The sequence below is a fragment of the Penaeus monodon genome, chromosome 6, assembly GCF_015228065.2.
Source record: "Penaeus monodon isolate SGIC_2016 chromosome 6, NSTDA_Pmon_1, whole genome shotgun sequence".
NCBI lineage: Eukaryota > Metazoa > Arthropoda > Malacostraca > Decapoda > Penaeidae > Penaeus > Penaeus monodon.
The window spans coordinates 18,135,207-18,152,706 of record NC_051391.1 but is presented as its reverse complement, the minus strand read 5'-3'; the positions used below and the strand labels follow the sequence as shown (position 1 = coordinate 18,152,706).

At 44.9% G+C, this 17,500-nt stretch overlaps 1 protein-coding gene across 1 annotated transcript in view; it reads right to left on the bottom strand.

Annotated features, from left to right (window-relative positions):
* LOC119574313 (protein MTSS 1-like) overlaps positions 1–17,500 on the bottom strand; it is a 136,258-nt gene that overhangs the window by 80,939 nt on the left and 37,819 nt on the right. The window contains exon 3 of the mRNA XM_037921507.1: positions 9,806–9,879. Coding sequence (XP_037777435.1) covers positions 9,806–9,879 — 74 coding nt within the window. The remainder of the gene's footprint in view (positions 1–9,805; positions 9,880–17,500) is intronic.

Genomic DNA, 17,500 nt, shown 5'->3' with positions numbered 1-17,500 from the left:
CTAGCGACTGGAATTAACTGGAAGTGGAGAGGCCGGCGCATGGGTGAAGGCGATGGGTGACAGGACGGTGCAGCCGAATGGGGGGAATTTAAATGGTGTCTTTAATGGATGTATTGAAAGGGGAATCTTCCTTGATTCTTTTAAGCTTCCTAATTCATCCTCTGTCCGCCATCGGTATGCTCCCCAACACACCTTTTATACGGAAACGACTATTCACTTTACGAAGATGGAAGGAAAGTTAATGTTAAAAACGAAGAGCAGGAAGAAATAGGCAATGACACTAGTTTACCTGAACTGAATAAACTCGCTGCATACATGTTTATGAAGCTCAAAAGAAGGACGGTAGTTCTATATATGCAAGCGCCGATAAAATAAAGACTGCCACGAAAATCAATTCATAACAATGTTTTTTTTTATATGGCCAGAACTTCGCAAATCTCAAGCAAGCAAGCAAGCAAGCAAGGTTAAGGTCTGTATTAGGAAGCGAATAATCAAATATCTATTCTATATAAACAAGCAAACACGCGCGCGCACATAGGCATACATACGCATGCGCACACACACAAATTTTGTCTCACTCTCTCAAAACATGTGTGTGTGCATTACAAGTGTGTGAGTTTATAGCTCTGCGCTGGGTGCGCCTCCAACGGAAATATGTTGTTCCGTTTTTGATACATAGGTACGTAACATGAATTTATTGCATTTACAAAATGTGAGTCATATATCCCAACGAAATATATATTCAAGTTATCGTTCAGTGCTCTCTCAGGCCACTAACGTTTGGACCTCGCCGAGCATGAACGCCGAAGCGGGCGAGTATATCTTGTAACACTGCACCGAATGATTTGATCACTTTCCCTCTTGGTATCCAGAGCTGAAGGGTTATCCGACGTTATTCCAAGTAAGTTTTTTTTTAAGTTTTACGGAAAAAAATACATAAACAGCCACAGTGATTTATCCGATGCATTCGTTGGGACTGGACGTGCGTGAAGGAGGGGCATGGGAAGGGAGGAAGGGCTGGGGGCCAGTGCCCACCCTTCCCCCCTCACCCGCCCGCACACCGGAAACCATCTGGGTGACCAATCGAGGACGCTCACTGCACCGGAAGTCCGACTTAGAGACACGGCTGGTTCCCGCGACATCGCGCCGATAAACCGACTAAGGGTTTACTCAACGGAGTAAATCTTTTACTTCAAAACTACAGGCATACGTATAATGTGGATATATTAGACATATATATATATATAATAATATTATAGTAGATATATTTATAATTATATATATATATATAATAATGCATATATTATATATAATATATATATATATATATATATATATATATATTTATTATATACGTGATGTTGGTATGTATGTATGTATAGATATGATTTATATTATAGTTAGTATATATATATGCGTGGTGTGTGGTGTGGTGTGGTGTCATGTGTGTGTAGGTGTGGTGTGTGTCGTGTGTGTGTGTGGTGTGTGGTGTGTGTGTCGTGTGTGTGTGTGTGTGTGGTGATGGTGGTGTGCGGTGGGTAGTGTGCGTGTGTGTGGTGTGCGGTCGTGTGTGTGTGTGTGTGTGTGTGTGTGTGTGTGTGTGTGTGTGTTGTGTGTGTGTGTGTGTGTGTGTGTGTGTGTGTGCGTGGCGTCGCGTGGCGTGCGTGCGCGTGTGCGTGTGCGTGTGCGTGAAGCGTGTGCGTGTGCGTGAAGCGTGTGAGTGAAGCGTGTGCGTGAAGCGTGTGTGTGCGTGTGTGTGTATACTCTGTATGTGCGCGCATTAAAAGAACATAACATAATCCATTATAGACTGCATTTTGGTTCAAAGATAAATCGCTGTAACTACCAGGGCCTCAACCTCGCTTCAACCTAATCCCGGCAACCTGGACGCAGCCCGCCCCCTCCGGCTTGCCTCAGGTCACGGGCACGCGCCGCTCATTGACCGCCATTCTCTCCCACGACAGATGCCTCCCCCTCCCCCTCGCCCAGGACCCGCCAGCAGTTGGTAGGTGGCCAATCACTGGGTTGGAAAGAGGGGCAGAGGAGGGAGGGGGTAATCAATATTGTTGTATTTCCTCTCTGATTCATATGTATCGACCACTGCAAGATGATAAAAGATTTCCTGTTTAGGTTTCAACTACGAGTAAAATAATAATACAAATACCGATAACAATGATCGTCATTAGCGTCATCATTATCATTCATATAAGAAATAAACAGAGGCGACAATAACAATAGTAAACTAATTACAAATCAAACGATGGAAGAAAAACCCACAATACAAAAACTAAATTTATTGAAAATTTATCTATTGTGGGTATTTCTTCCAAATTAAACGATGTTAATAAAGCAGCAATCATCACGTACGTTCCGACGAGCAACCTTTCACGTCGCTCTTGTGCGAAATAGAAGTCCTCCACACTGGGGCGGCGGGGCAATACGAGAAGTTAGGGACGAAAAAATCCTCGTTAATTAAAGAATCCTTGCGGTCATTTCCTTGGCCACGAGGAATCTGCCTTCCCACACGCACGGCCATTGTTACCTCGACACAAAGAACTTAATCCAGAGCCTAACGTTAGAACAGTTAACCAACTGTAAGCCCCGTAAAAATACCATCCTTGATGCTGTATATGTTGACTCATTTTTTTCTTGGCTGAAAGGAATTCTGCAATTTCTACTGTCACAACAAAAAGGTCATAAACATAGTCAGCACAAAAGTAACGAATCTACACAAAGAAAATAGATTTAAACAAACTCTTTCATATCGGAGGTAAACCTTTTTCTTTGTATAAAAAAAAACAAATAACAAAACAAATCTTTGGCAAAGGTTTGACCGAGAAAACGCGACGGATTTCTGTTTGCGTGTATATTCGACCAAAGTGACAATAAGAAAAATGTGGACAAATATTATTCGGAAATGTAAAACAGCAAAGAATCCAATGAAAACTTACGGTTGTCCACGACGTTCGAAGACCTGGCGAGAGAGAGGACGCGAGCGATGGACTTCTCAGAGGATTACAGAGTCTTTTCCGAGTGATGGGAACACCAACCCCCGAGGAGGCGGAAGGAAAAGGTAAGCGCTTATGTTGAATTTCCACTTGAATGAATTTAGGGAGCTCGAAGGCGGAATGAGAAAAGATGGCATTTTTAAAACTGGGAAAAAACATCAGGAGTTCTGATTCCGACGGTAAGGCTAGACATGGGAGAAAATATAAAACTAGCAAAGAATCCAATGGCCAAGAAGTGATGCATAAAATTAATATACGACAATTGAGTAATTTCAGCTCCTTAAAATGAGTTGCTGTTTCGCAATGAGGTCATCGAAAAAAACGAGAGTCGAGTACAGTGCTAAAGAAAAAATGGGAGTGGAAATAAAGTGGGAACTTCCTCTCTCCCTCAGACATTCAAAATGGAACAGCGGAAAAATCGCGGCCTCCTCCACAGCGCTGACATCTCGAGTGACTTCCATGATAGCCTGGGCTTAATTAATCCTTCCATTCAAAAGTTTCCTGGCTACTACCTATACATCAGAATAGATTTATTCTTAGATGTACTTAGACGACTGCCACCACAAGTGAACAAGTTGCATGCTAACCAAGAAATTGGTATATTGTTTATAAAATTAGTCAGTTTTCACAAAAAAGCATATGACAATGCCACATTGAATATTAAAATTACGTATCTCATTATTTCTTTCGCAATATCGGAAATCCATAAGCAAAATTAAGTGCATATCCTAAAAACATGCAACCAGCGCGCCTCTCCTGCAGCATGCACAGATGCACCATTTAATTAAATCATATATATATAAGCTAAATAACTTTTTCGCATTTGTTCCTCTTTTATCCTTTCTTTAGTTGCTTTTCCCAGCGCGATCATCTCTTTCCCTTCCCCTGCTCTTATCTACCCTCTTGTTCCTCCTTTTCCCGTCCCCTTTCCCCTCGCTTCCCTCCTTTATCTCTCTTACATTCTCGCTGTGAGCGCAGACCACGCCCCTCCGTCCCCTCCGCCTCTCCCTCCCCTGTAGCTCTCCCCTCCGGCACGTGCGTACGGCTGCCTCCCTCGCCCTGTAACGGTCGCGCGGAGGGGAACATCCTGCCGCGCCGTCACCATTTCACACCATATCCTCCAGCCTCGTCTTGACGCGTTCGCTCTTCTTGGTGTTTCGGCCTGCAACGGCCTCTATTGACTCTGGCAGGGATCCAGGTCTGTGCACCAGGACGCCTACGCTGCATTCTCTTTCAAACATAATGAAAAACTATTTTTATAAAATTACATATCTTCATAACATACTACTCTGTCGCTTCACTACGATGACACATGTGCCAGATACGCCTGTTATGGTTATGGTGACAGCTATGGTTCCATTTAAAATACAACTATGACGGCATCTGTGAGGCTGCGTCATCACTCCCACATGCATTAAAAGAATAATGTGTTTTTGAGCACAGAAACTTTCACGGTTTCACAGCTAACTGACACATGCGACGTCATAGTATTTATACCCTTTACTTTCGTTGGCTGCATGAGGCCTGACCTCCGCTCTGGTGACACTATATGTACATCCGTAAAGTGCACGTCCGCCAACAAGAAATCGCCTAACCATGTTTTTGTCTGGTTTTCACAAGTAAATGATTTTTACAGGTTAGGATACTATATCAGGCTAAGCAATTCAAGCTCTCCTGCTATTTCTAAAATCTTTGTCCCCATCTGGGAGTCCCTCTTTCTCCTTGCTTGTTATCGTCAAACAGGTCATGGGTCACTTCCCTTGTTATGACGGGACACTTGACTAGAGTGACCTATGACCTCTACGTCAGGGTCTCCATTTTCCCTTGCTCAAGGTGTGTATGTCTTGTGTTTCCCGTGACCTCTCTGACTCACCACTGAACCTAACTCAGCTATTTCTAGTAATTCCGCCATTAACCTACAGTATATGGGGAGAACATTGACCTGTCCATATAGCAATGTGTATATTGCTAAGGTGCTCATCTATATCCGGTAGTCCAACCAGTTGAAGGAGTATGTCCTGGAAATATTACCACGAACACACCTTTGCGGGGTCGATAACATTTCTGCAATTGCCTTCCGCGAAAACGTATCCGAGAATCCCTCAAGCACATGACAACCACGGCCTCTGAGCGCCACCGGGAGAACACCCACGCACTGTGCCGTTAACAACGGTACTTCCTTTCGTCGGGAAGAGAACAAATAACTCCTGTTTTGATTCAAGAAACAATGTGAGTGGCACTCACATTCCCGCTTGGATGAATGGAAAACATCATAAGCTTGGCATGCAATGCGCAGCCTTCCTGTGGGATTATGAAGACTTTCAGAAGCAAGTTGGAGAAGTTCGCCCCAAATGAAAAGGCTCTCGCGTGAGCGACAGGGAGGAAGGATTCCGCAGGACTCCCTCCTGCACTCCATTTTCTCTGTCATTTGGTTACCTATAACAGCATGCCAAGCGTCGGTGGAAGCACTGCCGCTGGTAAGCGAAACATTTACATGCATTTTATATTTGAGAGATGTATCAAGCCAAGCTATGGCGAAAAACAATATGTATAAATAACCAGACGCTATCTTGAAGATACAGCCCTCAAAATGGACGCTCTTAACTATAACTGTAAGCATAAAACCTGTCCTGTGCTATGCACGCATTCAAGCATAAATAAACACACCGGGAGATAAAGAGAAGTATACGCAGGAGAGAGCGAGAGGGGAAGGGGGAGAGCGGAAGAGAGGGAGAGGGAGAGAGAAGAAGAGAAGAAGAGAGGAAGAGAGAAAGAGAGGGAAAAGGGGAGAGGGAGACAGAGCGAGAGAGAGAGAGAGAGAGAGAGAGAGAGGTGGGAGGAGAGGGAAAGGTAAGGAAGTGGAGTAAGGAGAGAAAGAGGGCCTTATCCCTACTCTTACTACCAATCCCTCCCCTCTTTCACTTCCTCCCTTCTCTTCGATTCTTTCTTTCTTTCTTTCTTTCTTTCTTCCTCCCTCCCTCTCATCCACCCCTTCGCTACCTCTCGTTGGCACTTCGAAATTGTGACACTACTTCTGTTGTTAGAAGTAGCAAATATGCATGTAGAGGGGGAAAGAGAAGAGGAGGGATGTAGAAAAGGAGGAGGAGGAGGAGGAGGAGGAGGAGGAGGAGGAGGAGGAGGAGGAGGAGGAGGAGGAGGAGGAGAAAGAGGAGGAGGAGGAGAATAATTAATAATAATAATAATAATAATAACAATAATAATAATAATAATAATAATGATAATAATAAAAATAATAATTCCAATCGTTACAATGGGTATCCTTATTGTGACATACTCTCTGTTTCATTTTGCTTCTAAATTATCCCCTGTGCGCAAGGAATGGCCAGGGTTACCATCCACTGGCGGCGTGGGATTTGAACGCAGGTCAGCAAGATTGCTAGACGAGATCGCTACCGCTGCACCACACACAGATAAAGGAGGAGGAGGAGGAGGAACAGGAAGGAGAAAGGGAGAGAGGTAGGGAGGGAGGAAAGGAGGGAAGGAGGGAGGAAAGGAGGTAGGGAGGGAGGGAGGGAGGAGGAAAGGAGGAAGGGAGGGTGGGAGGAAAGGAGAGAGGCTGGGAGGGAGAGAGGGAGGGTGAGAGGAAAGGGGGGAGGTAGGGAGGGGAGGTAGAGGGGGAAGGAGAAAGAGAAAGAGAAAGAAAGAGAGAGAGAGAGAGAGAGAGAGAGAGAGAGAGAGAGAGAGAGAGAGAGAGAGAGAGAGAAGAGAAGAGAAAGAGAAAGAGAAAGAGAAAGAGAAGAGAGAGAGAGAGAGAGAGAGAGAGAGAGAGAGAGAGGAGAGAGAGAGAGAGAGAGAGAGGGAGAGAGGGAGAGAGCCAGTCCTTTTAATCCACATGTTCTTATATCCACCGCCATATGGAGTTGTAGGGCATTTCGCTTATCCTTGCTAAAGGATAAGCCAGTAGCAGGCAAATCCGAGAAATAAAAAGGGAGGAACATAAACGAAGACGAGAGTGAAGTGACAACAGCAGAGAAAGAGGAAGAAACACAGGCGGAACTGGCTGCGAGTACCCCTTCTCTTGATGCACGGTTCGCAGGTGTTCCGTCTGCCTTACTAATTAATCAATCAGCTTTATATGACTGACAAGTCGGATTTATGATAGCTCAATCATCCATTCACTCTCGCCGTCGAGGGGGTTATTGTCATCCTGTATTCTCGTCAACGAGGTTCCTTGTGGTAAATGATACATGCGTCGTGGTCCGTCCTTATCGACTGCTGCAAACTGATATGAATCGAAGGTGTTCTCTTCATCTTATTCGCAGATAAAGACAACATAAATGCGTACTGTGTTCCGTGGTGGCCGGACTCCGGTGCGCTCAGGTGCCCCAGGCGGTGTCACCTGACGCACACTCGCGCGCGCCAAAACATTTAACCATAACTGCTTCCACCGCCGCGGGCTTCCTCTAAAAATAACATCCCGGCTAATGGCAGGAAACGTGCGTAAAGGTAGAGTGATGTTATTCCCTTTAGATTACCAATATCATGCTCAATAATGAGTTGAAAGTACAGGAACATGAAAGCAACTGCGCTTCCCATTAAATAGTTAACAGAGTAGCATCTTTCACCATAGCCATTTCTGAGAATCAAAGCGAAAATGGCCATATGAGCTTCACCTGCGTCCCATGGGGGAGAGCAATCCACCTGAAATGATGGGTTATGCTGCCTTAAATACCAAACTGCTTTTCTTTTCCTTGTATTACCAAGGAAATGGCTCCCCCGACCACTGGTGCGACAATAGTACGGTGACACTGATGCCTGACATAATTTATCTTTTCTTGAGAACATTTTTGTTATTATAAATCTTTTCGCATGTAGAAAATTACGCAATACACGAACTTTAGCAAACATACACACAAAACGGAGTTTTAAAATAATCCAGATAGTGTAGCCTCAAATTATTCAATCAAAAATTCACACGGTGTTGTAGAGCTCCGAGGATTAGGCTTTACAAATGCCAGAAATACCGAAAAGGATAGAAAACGATGCAGCAAAGACGAGTCTTCAACTCTATCCATCCCGATCTGCCGCAACGGTATGGGCGTACGCACGAGCCGAAAGTCCGTCCCTCGCTCTTCCCAGGAAAACTCTTCCCTCTTACTCCCACTTCCTCCTCTCCCCTGACACATCACCTTTCCGACGAGCAACTTACTCACTAATTACGCTCCCAATTGAAATGCGGTCGCACTGCATTAGCCAGACTGACGAGAAAATGAATGCCTAGGGAACCATTTTTCAGTCAACAATATCGACGGCACAACATCACGCAGACTTCAAGCTGATGGCGTTGGTGGTGTTTATTTTGCTACATAACGAGTTTATCTTGCTCGGGGCCGCATTTCCACTTTATTATGGCCGCCATATCAGGAAAACCACATCTCTCACAATACACCGCCTTTGGTTATGTCTGCTATGTTTTTACTGTAAACACGCCATCAGCACTCGGACGCTCACCATGCACCATCTTACCTTTTCTTGAGATGGCCCACCCGTCATCATGAAACATATCACTTCATTAATGTAAATTACAGAGCCTTACATAAGTTTATATGATATTTAATAACTACATCATTCTTGCAAATAGTTTACCATACATATCAAACTAGATCTCCACATATCTCTGAAGCCACGAATATGGAAGGTTTACAACGAGGCGAAAGGGGGACATTCAAATAGAGGAGTGGTAAAAAGGTGGAGAAGAGAGATAGGATTTCGCATCTACAGAATGTATATCGGATTAAGGAAGAATATTACTTAAGGTGCGACTGAGTGTGAGAGGCAGTGCACCGGAGTGGATATGGTAATAGCATTTCTAGGTAGATATCCATAACATCCAGGGGCGAACCGAGCGAAAGTGGCGGTGTGTCTATGGGAAGGAAGGAAAGAGCGCGGGAAGAGTGCGTTACTAGCGACTGACGCTTCTCACACATAATTCTCGAGCCAACAATTTACCCCTTTCGCTGTCACTCTACCGGATATGTAGCCGGCACTCGCTGGCACCCGTGTGCTTAGCCTGCCACTCTCGTACTCCTATACTTCCGCTTCCATACAAAGCGGTAACAAAAAAATATCAGTCAAGACTGTAGCATTTTAAGACTGTCAAGTGATAGCAAGCTCTGGGTTACACGTGCTTACTCTTGATATCAGCACACTTCGTCACTCTATCCTGAACGAGTCTGGTTCCAAAAAGATCAGGAATGTCATTCTGCTGACCTCGCCGTCATGACTTGCACCGAAAAACAGAAAGAGGAAGAGGTGGAAAATAAAAGAATGGAGAAATCAAGAAGAGAAAAGCAGCGTATATACATATGCACGCACGCACGCACACACACGTACCCCCAACACACCCACCCACACACACTCACCCACACATCCCACACCCACAAACACCCCCCCACACACACACATACCCACACCCACTCACACACATACCCACACCCACAAACACCCCCCCACACACACATACCCACACACACTCACACACACATACCCACACCCATCTACACACATACCCACGAGCACGCCCTCCCCCGCACACACTTTAACATCATTCCTTAGAAATTAGTTGTTACAAACCTTGCCATGACATAAACATGCCTATCATAAAATATTTCCCATGACACTGAAGAAAACCTTTTTCATTCGTGATGCCTCTCACCGAACCTCGGTAACCCAATATGTGTTTGAGTTTCATCCAAGGATCATAAAACAACTAAAAAAAAACATAAGAAATGAGAAATGATGAGAAATGAGTTGGCGAAAAAGCGCTGCACGCTTACCTCGAGTTCCTGTAGCGGCGTCTGCGATCTTCTGGAAGGCGTCGAGGAAGGCCGAGAGCGCCACCAGTGTCGACCTGAAGGGAGAGAAATTAGCACATTAATCAAAAATTCATTAAGTTACGAAGAACAAAAAAAAAATGTCAAGGGAACAAAGTCAGCCAGAGTCATCAAAATGGAAAAAAGTTAAGGATGAAACTTAGTTCAAACAAATCGGACTAAAGGTAGAAATCTTTTTAATCCCGATTCGAATAAATCTAACGGTATTCTTCCTCAACTTTCTTGACACGTCCATCTTGTCACTTATGGACACTGAACCACTGGAGCCTCATTAGCAAACTTTCGCAGACTTTTCTGGCTTTTGGGTTAGCTGTTGTGGCGGCGGGGGTGGCGATGGCGGTCGCAGTAAGCGTGAATGATGACTGCATCGTGGTGCTTCCATATTGCTTTCTTGCAGCGTTGCATGGTATGGATGCTGGTGCGTGCGCAATAATTGGTTTATAACAGTCAGACGGAGATGGGTAGCTCTGTGCGCTGTTTGTCAACTTCCCCAAAATCTTGTATGTTAGTGATTGCCTTTGATTTAGCCACAATAGAACTCGGCAGAAAAAAGTCGACACCAAAATGGAAGTTAAACAAATTTCACAATAAACTTAAAAGTTTAATATCAGAAAGGAAATTAGATCCCACAAAGAAATATTTCCCTCTTTTACCAGAGATAATTGCTCCTTTATCCTCTCCGTCTGACTTCTAAATTTTTATCCCTCTTCGTTCAAATATTGTTTCTTTACTTTAATATAGATAACCTATCGTTTATTTCTTCTATGTATCTGTCACTGCATTTCTACTTTCATTTTTAATTACATGTATTCAGCTTCACTGGCTCCCTAAAACTTTTTTTTTTTTTTTTTTTTTTTTTGCTAGAACCTTTCTCTATCCGAGTGTTGCTTTCTCTCTTTTCTTTTCTTTCTCCTTCGTCGGTTTTCCATGGTTTCATCTCCTCACCCCCCGGTTAGCCCCAGGTCCTCTCCCCAACCAAACTGGCTGAACACAGCTGGAACCTCCGCCCACGCCTTCCTCTGCCGCCACGCCTCTCTAACCCTACCCAGCTGCTCTCATTAACATATTTCCCTTTACGCGGAAGGAGGAGATCCCGACACCGCTACAGTACGTTTGCTCGGCATGACTGTGATCCCTGGAGTCGAACCTACATAGGTTTCAACGCACGGCTCTTTCATCACCACTGAGCTACATATTGCAAATTACACTGATCGTTCTGGATAAATCGTTTTCACATTAGCTTGTGACAACCATAATATGTCACATCCCAAATCAAGCATTTTTCATCGCCACAGTTATTACCAAAACAGATCGAACGCCTCGACAAACAGAACAAAGCTGACCGATAAAAGGTCCTACATAAGTAACACTCGCCTGAGCATCCTGTGCTGGTGCCCGAATCTGGCTGACCTGGATGGACGGAACAATCGAACAGTTACCAAACAAGGTAAAAGTTCGATGCACCAAACTTTGGTTCAATTCCGGGCTCACGTATGCATGATAATATGCACTTCCTTTCCTTGAGAGTGAGAGTGAGAGAGAGAGAGAGAGAGAGAGAGAGAGAGAGAGAGAGAGAGAGAGAGAGAGAGAGAGAGAGAGAGAACAAGAAAGTGAAAGAAAGAAAGAAAGAAAAAGAAAGAAAGAGAGGGGGGGAGAATTAGGGATGCTTTATCAAGAGTTCTAGAAAACAAAGAATAAGTGCAATTGTACCCCACGTGAACGTGTATCACGTTCCCTTTATAAGGCAAATCAGGTTTGGCGGACAGAACCTGACCTCGTAAAACTAGCAAGTGCGAGTATGAGTTTCCACTCTGGCTCTACAGCACCCAAGACTTTCTCTACCAATGCTTTGTATCTTTATATGCGATAAACGGAACTATACAATACTCAACCGCATCCATTAGCATATAAAATGTATACACCTTTACAGAAAGCACATGTGACCTAGAGTTTAACACAAAGAACAAATCAAGCAGTGGGCGATCTGCGCGTGGCCAACAGTGGGTAATACCAGCCTAAAAGGATTTTCAAGTGTAAATGCATGAATGAGAAGGACCAGCCTCAATGAGAGCCTTCAGGGCCGGGTTCACGCCGTCTGTGTGTGACTGTACTGTGCTCCATGGCTCTACGCACTAGTAAGCAGCCTAACACAACAACACACGTAAAACTTTGGCCCGTTTTAGTTTGGGTCCGAGTTGAAAAGAGTGTATTTTTTGAGCAGGGAACTTCCCTTCGGGGTGAAATAACTGCGATGGAAATATTGATATCAAACGACTGTACTCTTACTCCAACGCCGTCCGGATCATGAAACGCGCCTGGAGAGGTTAAGGGGTAAGAACGTCACGGTGGGTGCGATGTTGTGAATTGGAAGGTCTATGGATACGCTTGGAAGAGGGCTAAGCAGGACACACAATACGGGTGAGAAATGGATGGGTGTGAGAAATGGATGGGTGTGTGAAATGGGCGTACACTGAGGAGGCGTGACTTTGTGAGATAAGCGTGTGTAGAAGACAATGAGTGTTGGTAATGTGGGTGTCGTGGATGAGTGATTTCGCGATACATGAGCGTGGGCGTATTGTGGAGAGTGTGAGGGTGAAAGTGCTTTGGGTGAGGAAAGGGTGAGAATATGAGGTTTAGAATGAAGGTACTGCGGGAGTGGCGAGCCTTCTCTGAGGCATGTGGTTATCGCAGACAAAGATCCTTTGATGTTCGTATCGTAACCTACTATTTTTGCTCTAGATTGCTGTTGCTAATGTGCGCGTTTGTGCTTACCGGAAAATAAAAGATAGAGAAGACAGGGTGGAAGGAAAGGGAGGGAGGGAGGGATAAGGGAGGAAAGGAGGGAGGAAGGGAGGGAGGGAGGGAGGGAGGGAGGGAGGGAGGGAGGGAGGAAGGAGGGAGGGAGGGAGGGAGAGTAAGAAAAAAATAAACAAGGGAGGGAAGGAGGTTAGGCGAGAAAAAGGGAGAGGGCAGACGAGGAGGGATGAAGAGAGATGGAGAGAAAGAAGGACAAGGAATAAAAATGTAAACGCCGGAGCCAGAAATGTAGAATCAGAAGGGACGAAGGCAGCAACAACGAGGCCGAGAGAGAAACCGGCTGAACCGGGGCCTCGCGAGCGATTTACCGCGGGCGGGGCTGCGGGCCGGGTCTCGGAATCACGACTGAGCCATTTCGGATTGGGTTACCTTCCCGCGCCCTGAATAAGTCAGACTGGCTTCCTCGAGGGAACTCCTCTGTCGGGAATTCATAACTTCAGTGCACGAGATGGATCGGGCCGCTCGCGTGACGCAGTCCAGACGATCTAGACGTTCAAGTTGCTCCAAGCAGGAAAATCTGGGTTGAGGTTATCGGGACGTTCAAGGCACTGCGTGCATCATCATGCCGATTTCTAGTTACACGCTATTTGTTGCGGTTGCAAGGATTCGCCACGCCAACACCTCGCTTTCCTTAACTATTAGCCCTATCCTTATCATCATTCAAAACAAACTGAAATCACTGTCAGTACAAACAGGGGTTACTCGGACGGCATTAAAAGGTATATCCACCTTTATCTTTACAGAAAATAAACAATTTATGATTCTGCCTAAACCCTAAGGACCCTTATTTCTCAGCATCCCGCTCCCGCCCTCACCCCCATCTCCCTGCTGACATCCGAGGATTCCCTGAGGCCGCTCGTCATTAGCAGGCTCCGTGACAGGGTAGCTGACAGGCTGACAGGCGGCGTGACGGGGACTCCCTGGGGTGAGCACGACAGGTCCTTAGCGGTGGTAATGATCTTCGTGTATGTTGCTCCTTCTTCTCCTCATGATTTGTTTAAACAGCAATTCTTTATTCCTCTGACTGCTAGAAAAAACATTCAGTGACATCATATGGAATGTCAGAATCGAGTACTCCTATTTCATTCAACCTGTGCAAAAATTAACAGATGATGTCTTGAAAACTAACTCACACCAGCTGTGCAACATCAATACAGGAGCAGCCTATTTGTCAAATCATACAAGATACAAAAGAGGATAATGGTATGCAAGGCTGTGACTACTCATCGTCTCGCCGCACCAGAATTCTTCGTATGCATGCACTTGTTCGGGGCGAGTGCACGCAACTGAATATACATAAACCAACGCATAAATACCATGCAATCGCACAAATATACACTTTATTCTGGCACATATAAAAGTCCCAAACGAGCACTGCGCATAATAAGAAACCAATGACATATAATAATCATAAAAAAATAAACACAGAGTCATGCGCATTTATTCCCCAAGTGTTACCAAATCAACAGTTTATTGTCGCTCCGGGCCAGGTGGTGCAGTTTTGGTGGGAGAGACGGAGCACGTGGTAACATTAACGTCAAGGTTACCAAGCTACCCTCCCACTTACAGCAACCAGTCTTTGGACATCGCTAATGCTATTCACACCCACACCAATATTTGTCCAACACAAGAGGAGATAGGGGCGGGGGCAGGGAGTTTAGGGGAGGGGGTGAAGGAGAGAGAGAGAGAGAGAGAGAGAGAGAGAGAGAGAGAGAGAGAGAGAGAGAGAGAGAGAGAGAGAGAGAGAGAGAGAGAGAGAGAGAGAGAGAGAGATTTGAATTTTGAAAATTAATATTAATCATATATATAAAGTATACAACATGTATTACTTCATATCGTAACCCACAAAAGAATAAACACACAGTGCTAATGCATGAACACCCGAATCAATACAAGAAGTTAGATATGAGACTTAAATATAACACTACATGCACTATAATCCCAAATACGTCAATCGAGATTACACAATCATATAGCCCTCTGTACCACATGCTAGGTGGCCTGAATGGCTATATCACAGGCACTTTGAGATTTAGTGTACAAGTGTTCGCTTAAATTTCTAGATGCAAAGCGAGAGAGGTGTCAGAATGGCCGCTGAGACAACCCCTAAGATGAGATAGATAGATAGATAGATAGACACATAAACACACACACACACACTCACACACACTCTCTCTCTCTCTCACACACACACACACACACACACACACACACACACACACACACACACACACACACACACACACACACACACACACACACACACACACACACACACACACACACACACACACACACACACACACACACACACACACACACACACACACACACACACACACACACACACACACACACACACACACACACACATATAATGTGACACTGACAGAAAGAGACATCATGAGCTCCACCATCGTTCAGGGAATCCTCCAGGGACACAAACAACCATAGTGTTGACTTCAGCGCCGACGAAACCGCCAAGCGCGAGGCAATGTCGTTTGTTTGTTGCTACTTTCAGTGCATGCAACTTGATAATAAGTGCACTGTCGGCAGGAAAGACGCTATACATCGACGTCGCTTATGCTGGGGCATGTACCGGTACCCGGTCCTGCCGTGGCGATCCGGCCTCCCCTCGAGTCCATAAAAACAATCTTGCATGACCTTTAACACAATTCAGACTTGAAATATGGGGCGTACCCTTACATGTTATGACTTCCTCTGTCTGTTAGCTGATCTCTCTGAGTCATAACTTACGGGAAAAGACGCACACAGTGTACACAGACTGTCAGACAAAGTGTAAGTGTAAGCGCTTGGTCAACACCACCTGCGAGCACATCCTGATACGCCCCAATGAGGCTTACTTTGTGACAGAAATATTGATGCATAATACGTACTTACCATTCAACAATATGCTAAAGTCAAACATTATGATTCACGCTTAAATTGTTAAAAATCTGCGAAAATGGATTTTTACCTCAAAGGTAAAACGTTGCAGTATGAACCACAACCTTTATTACTGTATCACTAGTCAACCATCTTACTACGACTGTTTGTAGTGGCACTGTATGGTGAGACTGCGAAAACTGCCACAAACATGTTCCTGGTGAGGGAATAAGGGGCATGACGAGAAATCCAGCATTATTTTAGAATGGCTGAACTAATAAAATGATGATTACTATGACGTCTTTACTAAAAAGAAAATTAGAAATACAAAGAGGACCAAAATTTAGAATAATTTACATAAATTTTATGTATCCATTCAACATAGTTCTAAGGCGAAGTTAGACGAACAAACACCTTTATGAATGACTGACCGCACCAGTTACCACTGAGACGGTGGTACTTCATAGCACCCCCTGGCACCCCGCAGTTGGAATCTTCACTTGATGGAGCGCTTGATATCAATGTGATTCTTGTCGAACACTAGACGGATATCAGCCTTTCCTATGATATCTAACTGATTTCATATCGAATGACAGCCATATGAAATCATAGTCCCTTCGCGTGGGTAAGCTGCGCTGATAGCTCTCATGGATTAATATACAAATGCACACAGCGCTGATACCCCTGCTACTACAATGGGCGCCATGTCTTCGCCAAAAGCCTTCTTATCCAACATATAAACTTCTCTTTGCCGAACTGACAGACAGATGATAAATAAGATGCGCCGGAGAGGTGCTCCTGATGATGCAGTGCCAACAAACTATTCCAACCTGCCGCCCGCGCACTTATCTTATCGCCAACATGACAACCAGATGCTCGCGGGGGGTTGCGCGTTGCTCCACACAACATAAACCCACGTGGCCATGTAACTCACGCATTGTTGTCGCATCTCAAAAATATTTTCTGACATTCCTGTATCTTCTTTTAACCCTCTGGGCCGCAGCTGCTATGCTCTTGCATCGTCTCTGGATCTCGTGCCAACGCCAACCATGATTGTGCCAAAATCATTACACGGATGTCAGTAATGTCAGCAGAGCTACAGTGCCAGTATAATTTAACGCGCTGTATGCACGACTCAATTAACCCCCACAAATCTAAAACGAAATCGTGGGTACCCAAACGGTTAAGCCCTTGATTAACTAGCGCTATCGCTAACCAATGCCAGTTGGGCAGAACCATTGCATCTCGAGGAACGCGTGCCAGAGCACAGTTCACACTATGGGGACGAGAGTGCCAAAGGGAGGACCATTAACATATTGCCAATACCGAACCCGGCGCCTCTGCCAGAACGGGATAGAGGGAGGCAAATGGCCATGGCTATAGGGCGCGTAGAGCGTCGGCAACATAATGGGGCGTGCGAAAAGAATGGTTATAGGCTTCCGTAAAATAGTAAAGCAAAAGAGAGTTTGCATACCGACTGAGTCTTTATTTGAAAAGTCCAGGTCCTTTCACAGCAAACCTTCCGACATCCCCGTTTCTTGTACGCGCTATAGGCAACGAATTAACCTTGAATGTGTAGATCAATCCGAACAAAATGAAGAAAAAAAAATCGTGAAAGGATATCTTGTCCGCCAATAAAATTAACATAAACAGCAGGGACGACGCGGAGGGAAACGGGGGAAAAGAAAGTTGACTCCTGAGAATCGCAACAACTCGCGGAAGCCATTCTGCCAGAGTTAATGAAAATGGAGCAATTGTCCGCTGTCCTCGTGTTTATGGATACGAAAATTACAGATCGTGCATTTGGCATTGGTTATTCATCTGAAGAAGGAAAATTCTGAAAAAAGCAAGAAAACAAAGGAAAACATGGGTGAGTGAGTGAGAGATAAAGTGTGTGTGTGTGTGTGTGTGTGTGTGTGTGTGTGTGTGTGTGTG